This window comes from Aquila chrysaetos, chromosome 11, assembly GCF_900496995.4.
Source record: "Aquila chrysaetos chrysaetos chromosome 11, bAquChr1.4, whole genome shotgun sequence".
In the NCBI taxonomy this organism is placed as follows: Eukaryota; Metazoa; Chordata; class Aves; order Accipitriformes; family Accipitridae; genus Aquila; species Aquila chrysaetos.
The window spans coordinates 15946671-15967673 of NC_044014.1; the positions used below are offsets into that span (position 1 = coordinate 15946671).

Below are 21003 nucleotides of genomic sequence, written 5' to 3' on the forward strand. Positions count from 1 at the left end.
GATTGACAATGGAAGTGCCAACCACAAACTGAATATTACAACAAAACCAGCGCAAAATGGCTCCACAGTAATTTGTAAACTTTTTTTTTAATTTTACGGATGAAAATTTCCATCTGATAAAAAAATATAAACAGAAAAAAATATCAATTTTTGGTGACAAGTTCACATTGTCCACATGGAAAAAAAAAAAATATAACCAAAACCAAAAAACAGTTACCAGCCCGCTCCACAGCAGCCATCGCCCACTGCCTCTCCTTAGTAGTTTAAAACAAACCTAATGCCAAAGATGCTCTCATGGGTAAGAGGTACCAAGTCAGTTCAGGACTTTCTCTGGGGTGTCCATGACCCCTGTCCCCTCCTGAGAAAAAAATAAGTTGGGAGCTGTGAAGCCAGCAGCATTTTCAGAAGGATGCAAGTGGCTTCCAGCAACCCCTCGCTCAGCCGAAGAAGTAGGCACATCCAAGGAAGGAAAGCATCCAGCGGTCCTCACCCCGGGTGTTGCAGCAAGCCCCCACAGGCAGTGCCCACACATCACCCAGGCTGCAAAACCCACCCGGGAGGCCTCGAACCACCACTAAAATAAATCCCCTCCCCTTAATTGTTTTCTGACCTCTCCATCTTCTCCAGTAAGCGTTAATTCAGTTCGTTTAAGTAGCACATTGCTCCCAGATTTGGATTTCCATTTTTTTTGCTTGTTTGTTTTAAATGGTGATTTTTTTTTTCTCCTTTCCCCCTAGAGCTACAAAAAAAAAAAAGAATTACAAAATGAAGCGCGACCCCAAACAGACTAGAACATTTCTAAGTGAAGGGGTCTTCACCCTTCACCAGTCTTTGAACATTTCTTTTAAAGTTGGAGTACAAAAATAGAGCCTCTCTCTTCTTTTTTTTTCTTTTTGTTTTTTTGTTTGTTTTTTTGTTTGTTTTTTTTTTTTGTAAAAACCAGACAACCCCCCCAAAATTATCAACAACTAGAGCAGGTAATTTTTTTTTTTAATCCTCCCCCCCCTCCTTTTTTTTTTTTGTTTTTTTGTTTAATATCCATATGGGAAAGTCTCTACATATAGTCCACCAAGCTCAGAGGAGAGTCCTCCAGGAGAGGTCCAGGCAGGGCAGGCAGAGGCAGGCACGTCAAGGGCCTGCCCTGGAGCTGGAGTTTCTAGTCCTTTTACTTCTCCGGTTGAAGGGGTAGTTGAGGAACTCAAAGCGTCTGTGGGGCTCGGTGGTCTGGTGGCCCTTGGGAAGCCTCTTCATGAAATGTACCTCCCGTTGGTGCTGCCGGGTCTTGGAGCCCTTGCGCGGGCGGCCCTTGCGGGTGAAGGCCATGTACCAGCCCTCGTACTTGGCGTTCTGCAGCGCCGTGTAGTTGTTCTCCAGGACGATCTCCGTGAAGACGCAGTCCTTGCCTTTGCCGTTGCTCTGAGAAGGGGACAGAGGGGGAGATTTAAGCAATGGGTGCTCAGAGGGCTGCTTCTCACTACCCTAAGCTGGACTGGCTGGTGTGGCAGCACGGTTGCAGTGCTTGTGGGCAGCCAAGCGCTCACTTTTCCCACGTCTTCTCCTACAGGTCAGAATTGCCCAAAATCTGCTTTTCCTTAGAAAGCTGCAGGGACCAGGCATTGTGGCATGGGCAGACGCTGCTCATTGCGACTCCCATCCCTGGTGTTATGCCAGCACCAGGTTGCAAGCCCCAGTGCAGTTTGTCCCAGCCTTCATTTGCACTGCACCTATAAGGGGATTTTTGCCTGCTCCCATCCTGCCCCCATCCATGCCAGGGGCTGGATTCCCTTACCAGCATGACCATAAGTGAACTCTCCATCTCAGTGGCAGTTCACCCACCCACCCTATCCCCCCTGGAGTCTTTAATATAGGAGGGGCATCAAGGGGCAGAAGAGGGGTTGGGGGGTCCATGGGGATGGTGCCCACAGACACAGGTGGCAGGGAGCACAGGGGCAGCTGAGGGCTGTGCTCCTCTCCGTTACAGGCAGCAACGGGACCCCAGGGAAAGAGCCACCATGGAAAATCCTCCCAGACAATTGCTGTCCCAGTGGGATTTTGCACACCCAGCCCCCTCTGCCCCCAGGGAGGGAGCATGAGGCTCTGAGGGAGCGTGACTAACCAGCACTCGGCAGGGCCTGGCCTTGGGGCCAGCCCCACGGAGCATCTTAACATTCCTGGCACTTGTACCATGTAATCGGGGAGAATAGCCCAGCAATCTGCCTATTTGTTCGAGGAGATACAAGGAATGTGCCCCACACGGCACCCGCCCGCCTCCCTTGCTCCCCCTCTTCCCTCCTGCCACCCGGGCTGCAGGATGGCCCACGCCTCTGCCCTCCAAAGGGTGCATTGGCTGAGCCCCCAGTCCCCCATCCCACTTCCCCCTCCGCACCGATGGGCTCCGGATTGGGTAAGAGCTCCTCTCCCACCGAGCCCCGCTCAGCACCCACAGCGTATCTCCGGCTCTCCCGTGCCCTTGAGCCCAGCGCCCTACCTTGCCGATCAGCTTCCCCTTCTTGTTCATGCAGATGTAGAAACCTGTGGCCGCCCCCTTGATGCGCACGCGGCTCCCGAAGGTGTCCGTCTCCACGATGAGCTTGGCTGGGGAGAGCAGCGGGAAGAAAGAGAGAGGGAGGTCAGGGGGGCTCTGAGACAGGGCGTGCACAGGGATGGAGACCCCAGCAATGCCTGACACTGGGCACTGTGGGCACACACTGGGCAGGGCCAGAGAGAGCCCTAAAATCAAGGTACGAGGTTAAGAGCCAGCCTTGGCCCCAATACCCTGCCACTGTGTCCCTGCATGACCTTGGTCACGTCCCTTTGCCACCCTGAGCCATGCTGGAGGGGGAGTAGCTCTGCGTTGCCCGGCTCCAAGGGGCTCAGCAGTTCAGGTGCCACAGAGACATCCCAGAAGGGAGGCAGGGCAGCGAGCAGGGCACGCACTGGCCAGTGGAGAACAAGCCAGCTGCCCTGCAAACCGAGGCAGGTCTGAGTGAGCCTGCAGGCAGGAAGCAGGCAGGAAGCAGGCAGGAAGCAGGCAGGAAGCAGGCAGGAAGCAGGCAGGCACCCTCTGGAAGTGCACGGCGTGCTGCCAGCTGTCCCCAGCCCAGGGGACACCGCTCCGTGTCTCCGCCGGGCCAGGGCTGCAGCAGGAGCAGTGACTTTGCAGCTGGCAGGGGAGGCGTGAAGGGTACAGCCATCCTTTTAATGCCTTTCACCTTTGCACGAGTCGAGAGGGCATATTGATTTGGTCTCAGTTTTTTAATGGAGGCATCGATCGACTTCCGAAGGAGCTATGCAAATCGCCAGGTCGATGTGCCGCCTATAAATAGACCTGTCACCTTCTCTCTCTGCCTCCGCCCGGGGAACCCGAGCCCCGCAGCCCATGCATCCCCAGGGAAGGGGGAGAATGGGGACGGGACATCCTTCTCCTCAGACCCGCAGCTGCTGTCCCCAGAGCCAGCTCCCCTCCCCAGGGCAAGCCCGACAGGGATGGTGGCTACCTGTTTGCACCTCAAAAGGGCTGTGCTGTACGAAACACCAAAGATTTCCCCATGGCACTGGAAAAGCTGGGACCGTCCCAGCTCACTACCATCACCTCTTGCCCAGCATCAGCCCCTAGTGCCATAAGCACAATTTAGCAAGGTAATTAGAGCACAGCCTGCAAAGCTTCCAAGTCTATAGCCTTATTATGGGAATAAGCCCATTGATGTCTCATTTCTCCTCTCTGATCTCTGTAAAAGGGCTCCTCGGTTCCTCAGGACTGTGGTCCACCCTGGCTTACACATCTCTACCCCAGGATGCTCAGCCACCAGCAAGCCCCAGCAAGGGCAGCAATGTGGCTCTGGAGCAGGTGGCTTTGCAGAAGATGCTTTGAATGGCAGAAGGAGGCTGTGGGTACACACGCAAGCTAAAGTGAGCCTAAATCACACTCTGGGCTAGGAGCAAACTGCTACCTCTGTCTCTGTGATGCCCTGATCCTGCATCCCTCACATCACAGGCACTGCTGAGGTCAATGGCACCGAGGGTGGGGACGGCGAGCAGGCAGCACTGCCAGCAGCTGAGTTGAACAATGGAAAGGGCATCACAAAATTCACTGGGGCTGACTGATTTGGTGCTGCTGGGCAAGCCAGGCTCAATGCGCATGCAGGCACCCTGTCCCCACGCTCCCTTCTGCCAACGTCACCCTGCGGTAACTCTTGTCCCCAAACTGCCCCATGCCCCCAGCTGGGCACGGACTGGACTCAGAGACAAGAAATTTGGGAAGAACCAACTCCAGGCTGTGCCACCCCAGCACCAATGCCCAGAGCCTGGCACGCACCCAGCATCCCCAAAACCAGCCATGGGAGCCATGGGGCGCTCTGCAAATGATGCGCTGAGACAGTGACCCCCTATTTATCTATATTGGGGAAAGGGGGGGGAATTGATCTCAGAGGCAGTAAAAGGTTTGAGGAGAATTGATTTTTCTCTCTGAGAGATAGAGAGAGCAGGGAGGGAGGGACGGAGGAGGGAGGGAGGGAGGGAGTGAGAAGGCCTTGGCCCCAGCAAGCACAAAACCATGCTTTAAAAGATGCACATCGCTTCTCTTTCGGCCTTTTTTTTTTTTCCCTCCTCGAACGGCAGCTGTGATTTACAGCCGCCGGCCGGGTTTGCTGCCCCGCACGAGCCCAGCCAGAGCGCTGCTCTGGCCCCACCAGCCGCGGAGGATGAGGACAACCTGTCCCCAGGGACCTGCACCCCCAGACCCGTGCAGACGACCCACAAAGCCCGCAAACCCCAGCCCCGACCAGCAGAAAACCCCGGGTGCAGACAAAATCGGCAAGGAGCTGCACCAGCATCCCCAGCCACTCGCGAGGTTTAGTCAAGGCTGCAGCTGGCGGCAGCTTGCTCGGTGGCAGGCACGGTCCGGGAGGGATGAGCCAGGATGCACCGGCTGCCTGCCTTCCCTTAGAATTAAAAAAAGTCAATCAAATATTGACAATTAAGACAGATAACTGAAAACGCCAGACTCGATGTTAAGTCGGCTGTAAAAACGTCAGCGTGGGGAAAGGGGTCATCTGCAAAAATAAATCAACCCCTTTTACATGCCCACCCCCAAAATTGAGATAAAAAAAGCAGAAGGAAGGGCTTGGGGAGGGGGGCTCTTAGCTGCAAAATTGGATTTCTAAGTAACATTTTGGGGGAGTCTTTTTTTTTTTTTTTTTTTTCCCTTTTTTGAGGAGGGGGAGCTTAACGTTTCCAACTCTATTCTTTCACTTAAGTGACAGATTTATCCCAGTAAAATTATGTTTCTTGCTCAAACTTTGAAGGGAAAGTGGCTACGTAAATGCTGAAAAAATGCAGCGAGACACACTTGATCCCCCAACTGGACTGCGAAGAGGAGAAAGTATTCAGGAAATGTTAAAAAAGGTGAAAGTAAGAAGCGTTTTAATAGTTCTTCCAGACATGGGGGCCTCCCTAGAGATTCATATAGAACAATCCTGAACCTCTATTTTAACATTTACAGACTTGCAACTCTTTTAAAACTTTACATCTGAAAAACTGCTTGTTCTCTTTCTGGTTTAGATCAGTCTTCATTTTCCTCCTTAGCTCTTCAAATGCTTAACCTTTTTTTATTACATTTTAATAGAGTTTTTCAAGCCACCACCAGTCCCCTCCTTCTGGCCTTATTTAAACCTGGTCGTTATTTAAATATGCACTAACTGCCTTTTAAATCCAGGCATTATAGGTCTAAAACAAGACAGGATTTTTTGCTTGGGAAATTAGCTAATGCCCTTTCAAGCCTGAGCTGCTCGAAGGATGGGAACAGTTCATTTGGAAGATTAATGCTGGATGTATGGAATACCATATAGATGGAATCTGTGCTTCACTTGAACTGCTAAAGTCCAGCATGAAATTTTCAGCCAAAGCAAAAGGAAGAAAGAAAAAGAAAAAGAAAAACCAACAAAACAAAACACAGAAGGGGAAGGAAGAAAAGTGTTTCTACTAATCTCCCTGAGCAAGAAAGGGAAATTGCAGCTAATACCAAAGAAAAACAGTTGTGATTCCTCCATACAACACACACATGAATACAGGCACTTCCCTGATCTGGGTGCAGGATCAGGCCTCGCGGTGCCAGGGCTCACTGGCCCCGCTGACCCCTGCGCGGCGTTTGACCGTCCCAATGTGTCATTAACACACACGATCAAAGCATTTGGGCTACGGGTGCCTCCAGCGGAGGGATCGGTCCCCCTGCCCCGGGGCAGGGCAGGTTTGGGGGGGGGGGGGGGGGAGTGCCAGGGCGATGGCAGAGGGGCCGCGGTGTAGCGCAGGCTCTTGCGCTCACAGGGTCCCCCCTGCTTTGTCTCTGGAGATGCTGCAGCTTCTCCGCCTGCAGCCAACTGCCTCGCTGACCGTCTGCTTGGGATTTGTTTTGAGAAGGGAGGGACGGGGGGCTATGTCGGGAAAATGCCGCTTTGGACAGTTCTAGTTCAGGGAAGGCTTCCAAAGCAGCCATCCTCCCTTACCCCCCCGCCCCACCTTTCTTTTTCAACTTTCCTTTCTATTTCTTTTCCAAAAGGAAGTCTCAGAGACTCCCAGCCCCACAAAGAGCTGGGCTGAAATGACTGATGCTGCTCAGGACGCCGCAGCCCAGAGCCCTCTGAGTCAGGTGCAAACCAAGAACGAAGAAGAAAGGAGCAGAGCCCATCCTGCAAGCACCAGTCCCCTCCCTCAGCACGGGGAACCTGCCCTCACCTTGAATCACACAGCCACTGATCGCTGACCCCTATGTTCTCTCTTTACAAGCCTCCACAAGCCAAATGATTTTAATGATTTCTGGCTAACAAACAGGACGGAAATCATCCATCGCCGTGCTGGGCTTTGAACACCTCCCCAGCTCCCCCTCCCGCCTGTCCCCATCGCGTGTCCTTACCGTGCACATCCCCATCCTCTGCCATCGCATTGATTTTCTTGTTGTCCAAGATCTGCACATGTTTCCCGCTGGTCCGGCTGTACAGCTGGTAGGTACGGACGAGCCGCCGGCTGAGCTGATCCGTCACCAGGCTCTGCTCCCTCACATGCTGTGTAAAATTAGGTGGGGACTGAACAGTTACCTTTAGGAAATTAAAAAATATACGACACACCATTATAATCTCTACTCCTCAGAGGGGCGAATGGGCTGAGCCGAGATCGCCGGCCTCCAGCCGGGCTTTACAGGGAGGCACGGAGCTGGGACCGCGGTGGTACCTCCTGTGTCAGCAAAGCCTCCCCGGGACAAGAAGAATTAAGCTCTGTGACACAGCAACCAGAGCCCTTTACAGAGCCGTGCCCACTCCAGACGTGCCCTAAGCGGAGAGGTGCAGGTGACTTGGGAGCACAGGGCTCAGTGACGCCAGAGGCCTCCCCGGGACTCAGTGGGTCCTGGCTGGCACTGGGGTACCCGAGATGGGCATCGAGGCTGGGAGCTGGAGGGCGTCCAGGAGGGGCATGAAGGATGGCACTGGGCTGCCCCCCCAAGGGGCTGGCACATTCATCCCACACCTCTCTCACCTCTGCAGGAGCATACTACTGCTCCGGCTGCCCCGGGCACGTACCCCAACCACTGCCCCATCAGTTTCAACAGCTGCCTTTCCTCTGGGTCCCGGGCTCTTTATTTGCTCCCGAACACCCCACTTATTGAGCTTTTTAAATACAAATTTCCCAGAGAAGGTAGACCTATAAGGTGTAAGAATTATAAGAAAACCGTGCCCCAGCCTGGGTATTTAGTGGCATAAAAACCCAAGGATACTAACATGCTACCCGTGAAAACACATCCCCCATCCGCAGCCAGCTGTTTGGTGCCAGCAGCGGGGTTGTCCCCAGCCCCGGCACACCAAACCCGTTAGCCCCGGAGCCGGAGCTGAGCCCGTCCCCTCCAGACCCGACACCACTGCTCCTGAGCTTTAAATGATTTTCATGAGCAGCCAAGCCTGCTCCCCCCTCAGCCCCAGCTTGCGAGCGTGCACAGAAGTCTTTTCCCCCCTCGTCTCAAATCCCTCTTTTAAGTCTGGAAAGTTTCGCTGCTCCCTGACATTTATAAAGATGTATTCTGAGCAAATGTTAGGAGATAGCTCCTTTCAACATCAGAAGGCTGGGACTACCCCCCGCCACCCCCACGTCAAATGGGAAGATTTCCTCCTGTCTTAAACAACAACAACAGAAAAACCCAATAAAAGCAAAAGCCGCTGCTCTCCCAAAGCTGGCTTTATAGAGATATCTCCCCTTGACAATGTCACCTCTCTCCCTCTGCTTCTGCCTGTGCATGTGTGTTTCCTATAGACGGGTTTTGGATAATGCAGCAGGATTCTCTCCCCGGCTCTGATGAGGGTACCATGTGGAGGAGAGGTCATTAGCCATGCTGCTATTTGGTCTCCATCTCATACTCCAAAATATTACAGCTATGTTTTTATACAACTGCACACTCCCAGCGCTTCATTCCCTTTCTCTTTTCGGCTGGAAACTCAATTTTATTTTTTTTTTCCCCAAGCTTCCAGGAAAAAAAAAAAAAAAAAGTAGCTTAAAGGGCATTTTAAACAAAGCTTCTGCACCTGTGATCTCAGGGGGAAGGGGAGCTTCACCCCAGTTTGAAGGCGCACCGCTCCCAGCGACGCGTGCCTGCTGGTATGCGGGTGTTGCAGAAGCTCTGCCCGGGCTGTTTAATCTATTCATGACACTTCTGTCTCTGGCCATACAAACCAGCGATGCTAAAGTCTGACAGTTTTAAGCTGAATCAAAACCTGCACTGAATCAAAAACCAGTAAGGTTTTGGTGGGGTTTCTTTTCCCTTTTTAATTCTGCCTTACTTTTTGGATGAAGCGGTGTAGGAAAAAAAAAAAAAAAACCAAACCAAAACAAAACCGGGACGAGAGGAACGGGGCTATCCACAGTGCCATTTAGAGGTGGAGGGGAACGGGACGTAAAGCTACTTAAAAGTAACCCTGCGCAACTCCTTGAAAACCCGGGTACTCCCTGCCTCGCAGCCCGAGCCCTCCGCACCTTATTTTGCAGCTCGGGGGGCTTCCCCCCTCGGCCTCGGCTTTTTACAGCCGGGCGACTTTTGCCTCCTGGGTTTTAAACTGTTCCTCCCTCTCTCCCTCCTTCCCTCCCTCCCGAGCCCGGGGCGCTCGGCGGCTGCTGCGGGGCACCCCCCATCCCCGAGGGGCGAACAAAGCCGGGCGGCCAAGCGGGCACTTACCTGGGCTTGCAGGCAGAGGACGAACAAGTGCATTAACCTGGGAGGGGGGGAGAGAGAAAGCAGGAGAGAGGTGTGAACCGGGGGGCTGCGGGCGCGGGGCGGGAGGGCCGGGGCTGCCGGTACTCACACGTAGCTGAAGAGCGAGGAGCAGGGGTCCATCGCGGCGCCGGTGCGGGGCCGGGAGCCCGGGGCCCGGCGGCGGCGGGGAGCGCCCGGGGGGGCGCGGCGCGGCGCTGCCTCGGCTCCTCGCCTCCTCTCGCCCTGCCGGCACGTCCTCGCCCCGAGGAAAGGAGGGCACAAGCGGCTACAGAGGGGAAAGGCCCCCGCCGGCCCGCCCGCCCGCCCGCCCAGCCCCCGGGGCGCACGGCCGGCGGCCCCCCGCCGCGGGGCGCCCCCCGCCCCGCTCCGCGGCCCCGCTGCAGCCCCGGGAGGCGGCGAGGCCGGCCCGCAGCCCCGACGGCGGGGGCGGGCGCGGCCGGGGAGGGGGGGGGCGGCCGCCGCCGCCCCGGAGGAAAGCCCGGCCGGACCGCCGCTCCCCTCCCCGGCCCGGCGGTACCTGCCGAGGCGGAGGGGGAGGCCGGCCAGGTGTCGCCGAGCTCGGGGCTGGCACTAAGGGCCGGGCTCCGCTGCCAGTCGCCGGCGGGACGCCCTCCCCGCCCCGTGCCTCAGTTTCCCCATCTGTAAAACGGGGTTTAAGGGCTGGGAGGGAGGGAGACAGGGAGGGAGGGGGCGGCGGGGCCGCGGTTCCCCCGCTGGGGGCTCGCCGCTCCGCGGGCGCGTTGTGGATTGGAAGCGGGCGGACGAGCCCTCCCGGGACGTGCCAGACATTAAAAGGATTACCGGGGGATAGAGGGGGCCGGAGTTTCGAGAGGGAGCGAGGCTGAGCAAACACCGCAGCCGGGGTGGGGAGCGGGGAGCGGGCAGCGGGATCCCCCCCGCCATCCCGAGCATCCCCTCCGGGCGCTTACCTGGTGGGGCGGGCGGGCGCCCTCAGGGCCGGCGGTGCGGGGCCATGGGGCCGGGCGGCGGCGGCGGCGGGACGGGGCTCAGCCCCGCAGCCCGGGCAGGGCCGCCGAGGGCTGCATTGTTCCGGCGAGCCCCGGCGCTCCCGGCCCCGCCACCTGTTGCGCACCGGGGCGGGGGCTGCGGCGGGGCTGCGGCGGGCGGCCCCCGGGGCCGGTACCTGGCCGGGGCCGGGGCCGGCGCCGCCTCGCTCGGCGCTGAGTGACAGCTGCTAATTTGCCGGCCGTGCCCCGCTGCCGGTCCCCGCGCTCCCCGCGCCCTCCTTTATCTTATCAGAGCCCATAATTACAATTGCTATTTTGTTTCCTCGAATCAGCAATCAGCGCTATCTGCCGCCGCTGGAGAGGCAGCTCCTGTCAGCCGGCCTCTGAGTGACAGAGCGGCGGGCCGCACCGCCGCACGGGCACACACGCGCGTGCACGGCCCGCCTGCACACGCACACCGCCGGGCACACGCCCGTGCAGCCCTCCCGCACACACACGTGTGCTTGCACGCAGCCCTGGCGCGCGCACCCACGCAGCCCCCCCCCCCCCCCCCCCCCGCACAGACCCTTTCACGCACGCAACAGCTTGCACACCCGTACGGCCTTTCCCGCGCGGCCCCCTCCTTCCCGCTCGCACCCCTCGCACGCGCAGCCCCCCTACGCACGCGCAACCCTGTACACGCACGCTGCGCGCCCCCCGGCACGGACACGCGCGCTCCTCTCTGCTCACCCCTACCCCAAAAATACCCCCCCACACCTTGCACACGTAGGCACGCGCCAGCTGCAGTCACAGGACATTTCTCTCTCTCACACACGCGCTGACGTCCAGCTCGCGCGTTTTCCCCCTTTGCTCGGGCACCCAGCAACCCCAGGCACCCGTGCCCCCACGCCTCTCCCCACCGCACACTCAGCTTTTCACCCCAAAACGCACCTCCAGGGATGGATCTCCCAGGGGTCTCACCTGGTCTTGCCCAGCATCATCACTGTTAGGGGGTGCTGCAGGCGGGCAAGGCAGCCTGGGCACTGCCCCGTCCCTGGGCTGACCCCACAGGGCTCAAGGAGAAAAACAGCCCCTGCATCAGTATCGTCAGACCTAGCACAGCACAGGGCGGGCAACTGCCTTGTTCTGGCAAAAAATTCCCACAAAATCAGCCCCTTGTGCATTTTTCTTCCCTTTTTCTTGGTGCAAAAGGCCAGAAGGATGTTTCTGAGGGGTTTTCCTACATGTAGAAAGAAGTCCTAGGCCAAGCCTGTGTTTAACTGGAAGTCTTTAGGAGCACCACAGGAATGGGCAGGATGGGTACTGAAGGTGCTCAGCTGCAGCAGGGGCAGGTTTCCAGGGACAGCACACAATCACACACTCAGCTTGTCGGTTCAGCACATGCTTGGGATAAAAACCCTCCACGTTGAGCTGTGCAAACAGCTGATGTGCCACAGCACGGGTGAGGCAGCTCCCCGTATCCACCTCTCCGGGTTGCCTAAGGAAAACCAGGCAAAACCGGAACAGGCAGCACTAGATATTCCCAATGCTCTAAATTCAGACAATCCTCGGTTTTTTATATATAAAAAATTAAAGGGATTTAGGCATTATTTCCTAGATGTTGCTTTTGCTCACCGGCAGCCACCGCTGCTTTACCTCCAGCAGGCAGAGGGTCGGGCCGCACATTATCCTGCACACCACACACCGTGTTCAACAGCACTATGTCCAGAACAGCCCAGGCTGCCTTAAACCAGGAGATTTATGGTGTCCCGTACGGGGTCAGAGGCAGCCGTGAGCTGACAGCCCCGCGTGCCCCCTGCCCTCAGCAAACAGGCTCAAGTGCCAGTCATGGCTGTAAAATCAAGCCGGTGCGGGATCACCCAGGGGCGGCCACACTTCGCCTGACAGCGGATGACAGACGATGCTCCTGCCAGCCATCCTCGGGCCCACAGCCAAAGCCTCCACAGCCCCCATCCTTCCCCACCTTTGGGCAGGGGAGAGACATGAGCAGGTTGGTGACGGTAGCTGGGGACAGGCAGCATCACAGCTGCTGGGCTCATCCTACCTGTGCTGCTGCCTTGGCTCATGGCCATGATCTGCTTCTTGCAGGGAAGTCGGGTGCCTGCACAGAGGCATTTGCGTCCTTCCCTTGGTGCTTCCCAGCCCACCACGGGGTCACCCATGCTTGCATCAAGAATGACACTACCACCACCCCCCCCGTTTGTTTTTTAAGTAAAAACCAAACCTTTTTGGAAAGCCTCTCTCCTGTGCAAGGCAGCACAAGGGAAATCAGCCTGCCTATCAGCTCCTTCACAGGCCATCTGAGCTAAGCCCCCTGGTCCACGGGGTGAGGGTCTCCTCCATCCCCAGGCATTGAGGCTAAATGGCTTGTCTGGCTCTCCTGTGGAGCAGAGAAACCCCAGACCCTGCACTCCTGAGACCAGCTGGGCCTCAGGCCAAGCTGCTGTGGAGCTGGTGGAAGAAGTCACCTCCTGGCAGAAAGTTTTGGGGACCTGCTGCGTCCCCAGCGCTCCAGGCAGCCGTCAGGCTGTGATCCCTGGAGGAGGCTACCAGCAAGGTCTCATCAGGTGCTACCCTGGTGCCCCACTGCTCCATTGCCCTGATCTGCAGAACTGGGACCATATTTAGGCTGGGCAGGCACAGGAGCGTGTTTCCCTCAGAAAACAGCTCATGTATTTTGTGTTCTTCAGGGATGTTAAATGTTGCAGATGAAGCATCAAACACCAAAGGTGTGAGCTGCAGCCCTTTCACCCCTTTTCCCGTAAAGCTGAGGGTGCTCTGGTGCAGCCGCAGGGCTGCAACACCAAGAAGCAGGAGCCAAGAGAGGAACCAGGACATGGAGATGGCTGTCCCAGCCCAGCTGGGGTCCAGGCTTGCTCTCAAACCTTCCCTGCCTCCACCTCCCCTTTGCACCCCACACAGAGCCTCCTGTCAGCCAGGAACTACGGGGGCAGCTCCTGGAGCAGCCTAGACTGTGGTCTGGCAGTGAGCAGACCAGGAGAGCATTTGAGGAAACGGAGGGGGCATCAGGCGAGGGACTCTGAGACCCCTTGGGAGGGCACTGCATGTGCTGCCGTACAGCAGAGACTGGAGAGAGTGCAAGGGGTGCCGGGGGGCATCTTCCCCCATTCCCGCGGTGACCCTCAGCACTACACCCCCCCAACCAGGGCCACCCCAGCAGCCTCCCTGCTCTCTCCCAGGATGTCCCTTCACACATCTGCAGGACACAGCCCAGGTCCCAGCACCAGCTTCCAGCCTGCTTCTTCTAGGGCACCATCCCCATCTGGCCCAGTCCAGGTCAGAAGTGGTCCACAGACACCCCTCTCCTCCTGCAGGGCAAGGGACAGCAGAGCAAGCCCCTGCTCCCCACAAGAAGTCAAAGCCAGCAAGGTGTAGCTGTTACCAGCTCCTCCCTGAGCACCAGCCTAAAATCTCCCCACTAACAAGAGTTCTTTCAGAAAGGCAGAGCCAAGAAAAGCAATGCCAACCACGGCTTTAGGGGCAACCAGTCCGAATGGGGGAGAGTGGAGACAAGGGCTCCTAGCAAACTGGGAGTTCACATCACAAGAGGAGGCTGGGAGAATTTGGGGTGAGGGGTCGCCAGCAAAATACCCACAGGAGGTTTGGCTTGAACATCTCTTTACCAGGGGAAACTATCAGGCAGAGAAGCAAACAGAACATTGCTGTCACTGGCAGAAAAGGGCCAACAGGCACAGTTCCCTGCTCCTGCCAGGCCAAGGACATAGACAGGACCACAGCGCTAATCCCGACTGATGGAAGAGAGCAGCACCTGCAACGGCACACTGCAACACTGAGCCAGAAGGCCTCCTCTCTGCAGGCACAGAGGGCTCAGAGAGTCTGCAGGGAAGTTGCCTTTGAAAGGGAACAGACAGTGTAGGCAGTGGGTTGGCTGGCATGGGGCTGAGAGTTAGCCAAAGGCTGGGGCACACAAAGATGAGGACACTGGAGCGTGGGCAGCTGCACCCGACCATCTCTCTCCCCTCCAACACCATATGATGGAGAGCCAAAACATGAAAACCAGGATCCTGTAACACTTTACAGCCATGCCTGGAGAATGCTTGGCCATACACCAGCTTTTGCCACCCCAGAATAAACACGTGGAGGCTTCCCAGCAGAGCCAGAGGGATGCTAGCCCGCTCCACCCTCACCCTTCCCAGCCCCAGCCCCACAGCCCAGCACCCCCAGCCCTGTCCGCTGATCCTTCACAAAGGGACTGCAGCATTAATGGGGCGTTTCGGAGGCAACAGCAGCTCCTCCATGGCTGAGCAGCGCAGAGCAGCCTGGGGCGATCCCACCGCTCGCCATTAACCTGCGCCCCCCCCCCCCCCCCCCCTCGAAGGGAAGGAACTTGGCCAAACCCCACCGGGATGTGTTACATGGGAATGACCTTGTCTTCGCTACCCACAGCGCCAAGGCAGCCCTGAGGCAAACGAGGGGAGGGGAGACACAGCCCGCTCACAATTAATTCTCCTCTCTATTCAATTACTAGCAGCAGGGTTGAGGCATGTTTCATGGGCGGTGGGAACGCCAGGCTAGGAGACCGTCCCTGTGTTCTGGTCACAGCCCCCTGGAGCTGTGCCCACCCCTATGCAGGACCAACCTGGCTGACGTGGCCCTGTTAGGTCCCTCTTCAGCAGCCTGCTCTCATGGCTTCGTTTCAGGGAACTGGGCTCCCTCCTCTGCCCTTTGGAGACCATTTTGTCACTACTTGTCCCTCCAGCCCAGCAGCTTTCTAGAAATGTGGCTTTTGCTTCCATAATTTCAGGCTGTGCTCCTGGAAGTGCTGACATCAATATTGGCTCCATCATCCTTTGGTGGCCACGTACTGACTCCCAGGCAGCGATGATCCTGTGGACCAGAGAAGTCAAAGCTAGGCTCTGCTTTCCATCCAGGCTGGGTGATATGGAGGAGAACTCACCACCCACATCAGCAGGGCTGCCAGCACGGCAGGGGCAGCCTTGGGTGGCTCAGCATTTGGCAGCTTCGCTCCTGGTCCCCAGGCAGAGCAGGAGTTCATCCAGGGCTGTCCATGGATGCACAGAGGGATTTTTCCACTGGTGTTAAGCATCCGCCTCATGGCTACATTTGGCTCTGATGAGACCAGTGCTATTTTCATCTCTGGCATCCACACCCAGTGCATGGGGGAGGGCTCAGAGGTGAGCCAGGCACATGGGTAAAGATCTGGCAGAGCTGAGCAAGGCCAGGAGCCTTGTGGAGGACACCGAAGGGGACATGCACCCTAAGGCTGCATCCATCTGCAAGGAGAGAGAATTGGGATGGCTCTGCAGCCACCCAGCTTGGGAAGGGGTCCACACAGAGTCCCACAGCTGGGCATGAGCTAGGCAAGCCAGAAACAAATACCGAAGGCTCCCAGTGAGGGCAGTTCACATGGGAGCAGCTCAGGGAGAAGGTGGCATCCCCAGCCCTGCGTGATTTAAACCCAAGGCTGAGCGTTTTTGTGCAAATCTGCTCTGCATCTAACAGGTCAGTAAATGAGCAGCCTGAGCAGGAATAGCCATGACAAATGTGCATGGGGAAGGGGCGACACACTGGGACACATGGATGAGGGTACATGTGCTCATGGCATTTAGGCAGGTCCACTTCATTCCTGACCCCTTTGCACACACCAAACAGCATCTCCAGGACCTGGTCCCAAGACATTCCTGGCTGGCACAACTTCCCCAGCATCATAGTCCCAGCCCAAGCAGCAGCACCCTCCTCAGGGTCTCCAGCCACACACCATCAGGCAGGGCTGGGAAAGGGGGGTCAAAGCCAGGCTGGGTGGGAGGGGGCTCCACTGGCCACCCAGGAAGGTGGGAGCCGTCACTCAATGCCGGGGGTCACTCTCCTCTCTGTGGGATGGGCTCAGAGGCTCCTTTAGGGCCACGAGGAGCTGAGACAGAGATGCAAAACGCTGGCCCTTTGCGGCCCAGCTCCAGCCTCAGCTCCCAGCCAGCCCGGCCAGGCAATTTGGCTTTGGTTTGGGTCCTCTTAGGAAGACTCCTGCGCCCAGCCTGTGGGGGGGTTAAGCCTAAAACTAACAGCAGTGGCCAGGGGGGTGTGTGTCTGTCGGCTGTAACTCTACCTTCATTTGTTTGCTTACAGCATCCACCCAAAATGCCCGTGTGTGTCTCCAGGCCCCTGTGTCAGTGGCAGCTGAACTGCTGACCCCAGGAGTTTGCAAAACACCAGGGTTATGGCCCCTTTGACATCCCAGCCCAGCAGAGACGCAGCTCGTCCTGACCCTGGCCCCAGGGAGCCAGCCCCTGGGGCACCCCACATGGCCCTGCAAGAGCCAGGGGTACAGGGGGAGGCAGCAGGGCCAGCGAGAGTGAACCCCAAAGAAGCAGCAAGCTGGGCATGCTCCCCGTGGCACCTGCTGCTCCCCTGGCTTGGCCACAGACCCTCATCTTGCTGGCCAGCCCTATGGACCTGCCCCCAAGCCCCCTGCTAGCCCTTTTCTAAGCCCAGCCCTCCAGCTCCTGTCAGCCCTACAGCCCCCGCCCCACGTTAGCACCTGGGCTGGCACAGGAACCGTGCCCCTTTCCAGTTCCCATGCCCAGGGCCATGTCTGGTCTCTGTACCACGCTGCACATCTCTGTGTTTTGGGAAAGCGGGGAACGTGGTCCCAGGCAAAACCACAGCCAGAGCCTGGAGACAGCCTGTAACTGGCTTCTCCCAGGCACCGGCTGTGGTAAGGAACTTCCACACCACCCTGGAGCATGGCCATGGTATGCACAAGATGGCCAAGCAGCCGTTGTGGTGCGGACACCATCTCCAGGGTATGCAGGGATGGGTCAGGTCTGCAGGGAGCCAGACTAGGCACAGGAGCAAGTACCCAGGGAGTTCAGATGGGGTTTCAGAGGTCTCCAATGACTCTGCTCTGCTCCCACTTTTTCTGCAGGAGCCAAAATCCCATCTCCCGCGGGCCCAGCCCCACCAATAGACCATGCTGCCTCCTCCCAGTGAGCTGAGCACTGGGAGGTCTAGCAAAGCAGACCTGCCACAGACAAGATCCCTGTCCCCTGCATTCACTTCATCCTCTACTCTGCCCATTAGCAACAACCCTTCCTATCCAGCCCCGAAAACCTTGTGTGCTGCAGCTCAGGGGTTTCCACCCCCCTGAGAGCCCATCAGGGGAGCAGGGGCTAGAGGCATGGAGGGGGTATGGGGTGTCCCACAGCCCCTGTGCAGAGCCATCACCAGCAAGGACACCACAGAGGCCAAATTCTGCCCCTCTAGCCTAGGGCTCTGCCACCCACGGGGCTGGGAACCGGAGACCACAATGTCCCTGTGCTCCCTACAGCAAAGTGCCTCCCTGGGAGGGTCCCTCTGGCAGATCCTAAATCCCCTTGGGGCACAGCCCAGCTGCTCTGGGAAGACCCTGTCCCCCCGCCTGCCACCAGCCCTGGCAGGGACGTGAGGCCAGCAGTGATGGTCCTGCCAGTGTCAGGGACAGCCCAGCCCAGAGCGATTAGATTCACGCCTCGGAGGGGTCGAAGGGCAAGACACCTGTGACCTCCGGGTATCTCGGCTGCGGCTGTCGAGCACAGAGCTGCTAACGCCGCCCTGACGTGAGATGGGCTGCGCTGGGGATGCGGGAGGGGACGGTGTGGGATGGCTGCCATGGAGCCTTGCCCAGGCTGTCTTGCCTGGGACTCTCTACCACAGCCCAGCCATGTTCATTTTTAGCACCTGCTTTATGCGTTCATGAGTTTAAACCCAACTCATGGCACAACCTCTGCTCTGGCATCAACCTGTGCTCCTCCAGCACCTTCTGCTGTGCCCTCACTGCAGACCACAAAGCCACAGCTGTCGCAGCAGCACCTTCATGGAAACAACCCCCTCTTGTATTCTGGGCAGCGCTGTGGATCTGGGGACACGCATCCCCACTGCAAGCAGACACACTGAGCCGCTATTGCAGCCTGCGAACACCGGGAGCGGAGCCTGGCCGCAAGCAACCTCCTGTGCCGGGATGTGCAGCCAGGAGCAGCCGTGATAAATCAGCCGCTGGCACCCGCTGTGGAGCCGAGAGCTGGAGGAGCCTCTTCTTCTCCTGCAGAGCAGTTGGTGGGGTAAACACCCACACATCCAGGCTCCCAGGCAGCTCAAGGCACGCTGGGGACGACTCAGCACATGACCGAGCACCAGCAAGCAGGAGATGATCCCAGACCTGAGTTCCGGCTTCTCACGCAGACAGAGCTGTACCCACACAGTGCACCAACAGCATTTCCCTCTGCAAGGCGTGTTAATGGGAAGAGGATGGGAACTACCAGCAGCCTGGCCCTTCCAGATCCTGCTGCTTCCTCTCTTTGTTGCAATGTGTCCCCGGCTCAGCTCTGCCAGGGCCAGCCCGGCGCGTTAGGGTGCCGGTGGCTCCCTGAGGCAACAGCAGAGGTACCTGTGCCCACTGCCCAGCAGGACAGAACAGGGATAGCACAGTCAGCTAACGCTGCAGAGAACAGGACTCTCATCACACCCACCACCAGAATGGTCCTGGCTGAGGGTGGCTTGGCTGGCCCTTTTCCTGGTGCCACTGAGGTGCCACGCACCCCATGGCTCTCTGCCCCACCTCGCAGAGCCACTGCACCCTGGGATAATGCGTGATGCTGCATCTCCAGGGCTATCCCACTGGCTTCCCCCGTAGCCCAGGCAGCAAAGCCTCAGAGAAAAGCAGTATTACCCCGTAGTTCAGTGTGGGAACCAGCAACGGAGAGCTCATGGAGCAGGGGACCAGCCCCACCTACAGCACGGTTACAGCTGCACCTCTCAGCCACCCTGGGGCTGAGTTCTCAGCCATGGAGAGCTGAAACCCAGCAAGAAAACTGTTGGGGCAGGACCGGCTGGGGCATCATAAGGAAAACTGCTGCCTGGCCATGCTCAGCAGAGCAGCTCCCCATCCTGCTCCTCCATCCCTGAAAAGGCAACTCAAACCTGACCTCTGAAACCAAAGCATCCTCTGGGAGCCGCTGGCCGGGCTCAGCTGCCTGGCTGGTGGCAGGCAGCCAAGCCCCAGCCCAGCAGGGCTGCACCTGGGCCAGGGCCTGCAGTGAGCAGCCCAAGCCCCTCACCAGGTGCAGCAGGCTGGTTTGGGAGAGCTACGGATAGTGTGGCAGCATGGGTGCATGACCATACTGCTCATGCATGGTGACCTCCATGTCAAGCCATGCTATGGCCACGTTTCTCTGCTGCATGACTCAGCCAGGGCCAGGGTTCCCCTGGTGCTGCTGGAGCAGCGATGGATCCATCCCCACCAATGTCAGCATGCAAAGCCCCAAAATGCAGCAGAGAGGAGGGATGCTCAGGGCCAACCACCTTCTAGAGCAAGCCCTGAGCCATCAACTGGGTTGGGGCATCATTTGGCCCCCTGGGTACTGGCACCTCCATCACCCCATGGGAGAGCGACAGGCTCTATCCCCTTACATGCCTCTCTAGCATGTGGAGCCCATATACGTACGCAGACATACAACAACTTCATTTTTCCCCCCACCCTATGCAAAACAACGCAGCCCTCACATTGGGAGCTCCACGCTTCACTCCTCACGCACAGAGAGCCTCCTGCCCCCCGTCACCCCTGAGCACCCCCCAGCCTGGCCATGCCCAAGCTCACCTGCTCTTAGACAACCCTGTTTGTTTGCCCAAGGTATTTGCAGCCGGGGGCACCTGCTTTGATACCATCAGCTCGGCGAAGGAAGCTGCTCACCTAGCGTGACCCCTGTAATCCCATCCTTCCCCATTAAGCACTGTGTGTGAGCGCATCCCCCCTCCCAGCCGCCTGCCATCTCAGCATTTATCTCCCTCTCCCCGAGCTGAGCACATCAAGGCTGTGACATTGCTGGAGAGGGGGGAGCAAACCTCCCCAAGTCACTTATAGAAAGGGGCCTGGCAGTGCCAACACCCCCCAGCCCCTCCATTGCCCGCTCTGGGCTCAGAGTGTTCCTTCTCCCCTGGCATCACCCTGCAGCAGGGCTGGGGACCAGACAACACTCATGGCAAGGCCTTGAGATGGGCTGCTCCTGCAGAGGGCTGGACAAGCTTGGTCTCCTCAAGCCTCCTGCCACCAGCACTGTCCCCCCCACAGTGCCACCTTTGCCCCCTGGCAGGACTGTCCCTCCTGCCACAGCCCCTTGTCCCAGCTACCCGGACACCTCCAAGGAGACCAGCGCCCTGAAACCATCTCCTACCCTTTAAGAGGCCAAAGGCTCCTTCTCATCAGGCAGTACTGCCTCTCCCACCCCACGTGAAGCAGCTCTACTACCCTGCCAGGGCCGAGCTGTGCACACTCCCTCCCCTCATCACCTCCCACCAGGCTCCGAGCCAGCTGCCTTCCCCAGCCCACCCTTCCAGAAGCACCTTGTTAGAAATGATCTGCTGGCTCTTATCTCCCCCAAGCCAAGCTGCTCCTCCACAGAGAGCAAGCAGGACCAAGGCCCAGCAGATAAATTAGCCCTGACCCCTTCCACATGCACAGAGCCAAGGAGATCTACGAGGTCCTCTGCGTGCCAGCCCTGGCAGGGTCTGAGCACCATCCCTGCACCAGCACAGCCACAGCTCCGTCACAGCCCCGAACTCCCCTCCTGCACCATCAGCACAGGGCACGGGCGCGCTGTGCCCCACCAGCACTTCTCAAACGTCCATCCAGCCCTCAGGGAGGATGCTCCCACATCTCTTCACTCAGCAAGGCTGCTGAATCGCCCCGCTTCCCACAAATTTCCCCAGGGCAATGAGATTTGCAGGGCGACCTCACAGTGCTTGTGGGGATGGGCA

At 58.0% G+C, this 21003-nt stretch overlaps 1 protein-coding gene across 4 annotated transcripts; it reads right to left on the reverse strand.

Annotated features, from left to right (window-relative positions):
- Window positions 1-980: 980 nt before the first annotated feature.
- Window positions 981-20491, reverse strand: FGF8 (fibroblast growth factor 8). Of its 4 annotated transcripts, XM_041127467.1 has the most exons (7): window positions 14837-20490; window positions 10177-13574; window positions 9336-9482; window positions 9209-9245; window positions 6908-7088; window positions 2489-2595; window positions 981-1416 (listed from the first exon to the last, which is right to left on the reverse strand). In XM_041127467.1, the coding sequence occupies exons 3-7, from the start codon at window positions 9365-9367 to the stop codon at window positions 1129-1131; spliced, it is 645 nt and encodes a 214-aa protein (XP_040983401.1). In that variant the 5' UTR covers window positions 9368-9482; window positions 10177-13574; window positions 14837-20490; the 3' UTR covers window positions 981-1128. The 4 variants fall into 4 exon arrangements, with proteins under 4 accessions (XP_040983401.1, XP_029887151.1, XP_040983400.1 ...); XM_030031291.2 differs by having other exon boundaries at window positions 6908-7055; window positions 10177-20491; XM_041127466.1 differs by having other exon boundaries at window positions 10177-20490.
- Between the last annotated feature and the right edge of the window lie 512 nt (window positions 20492-21003).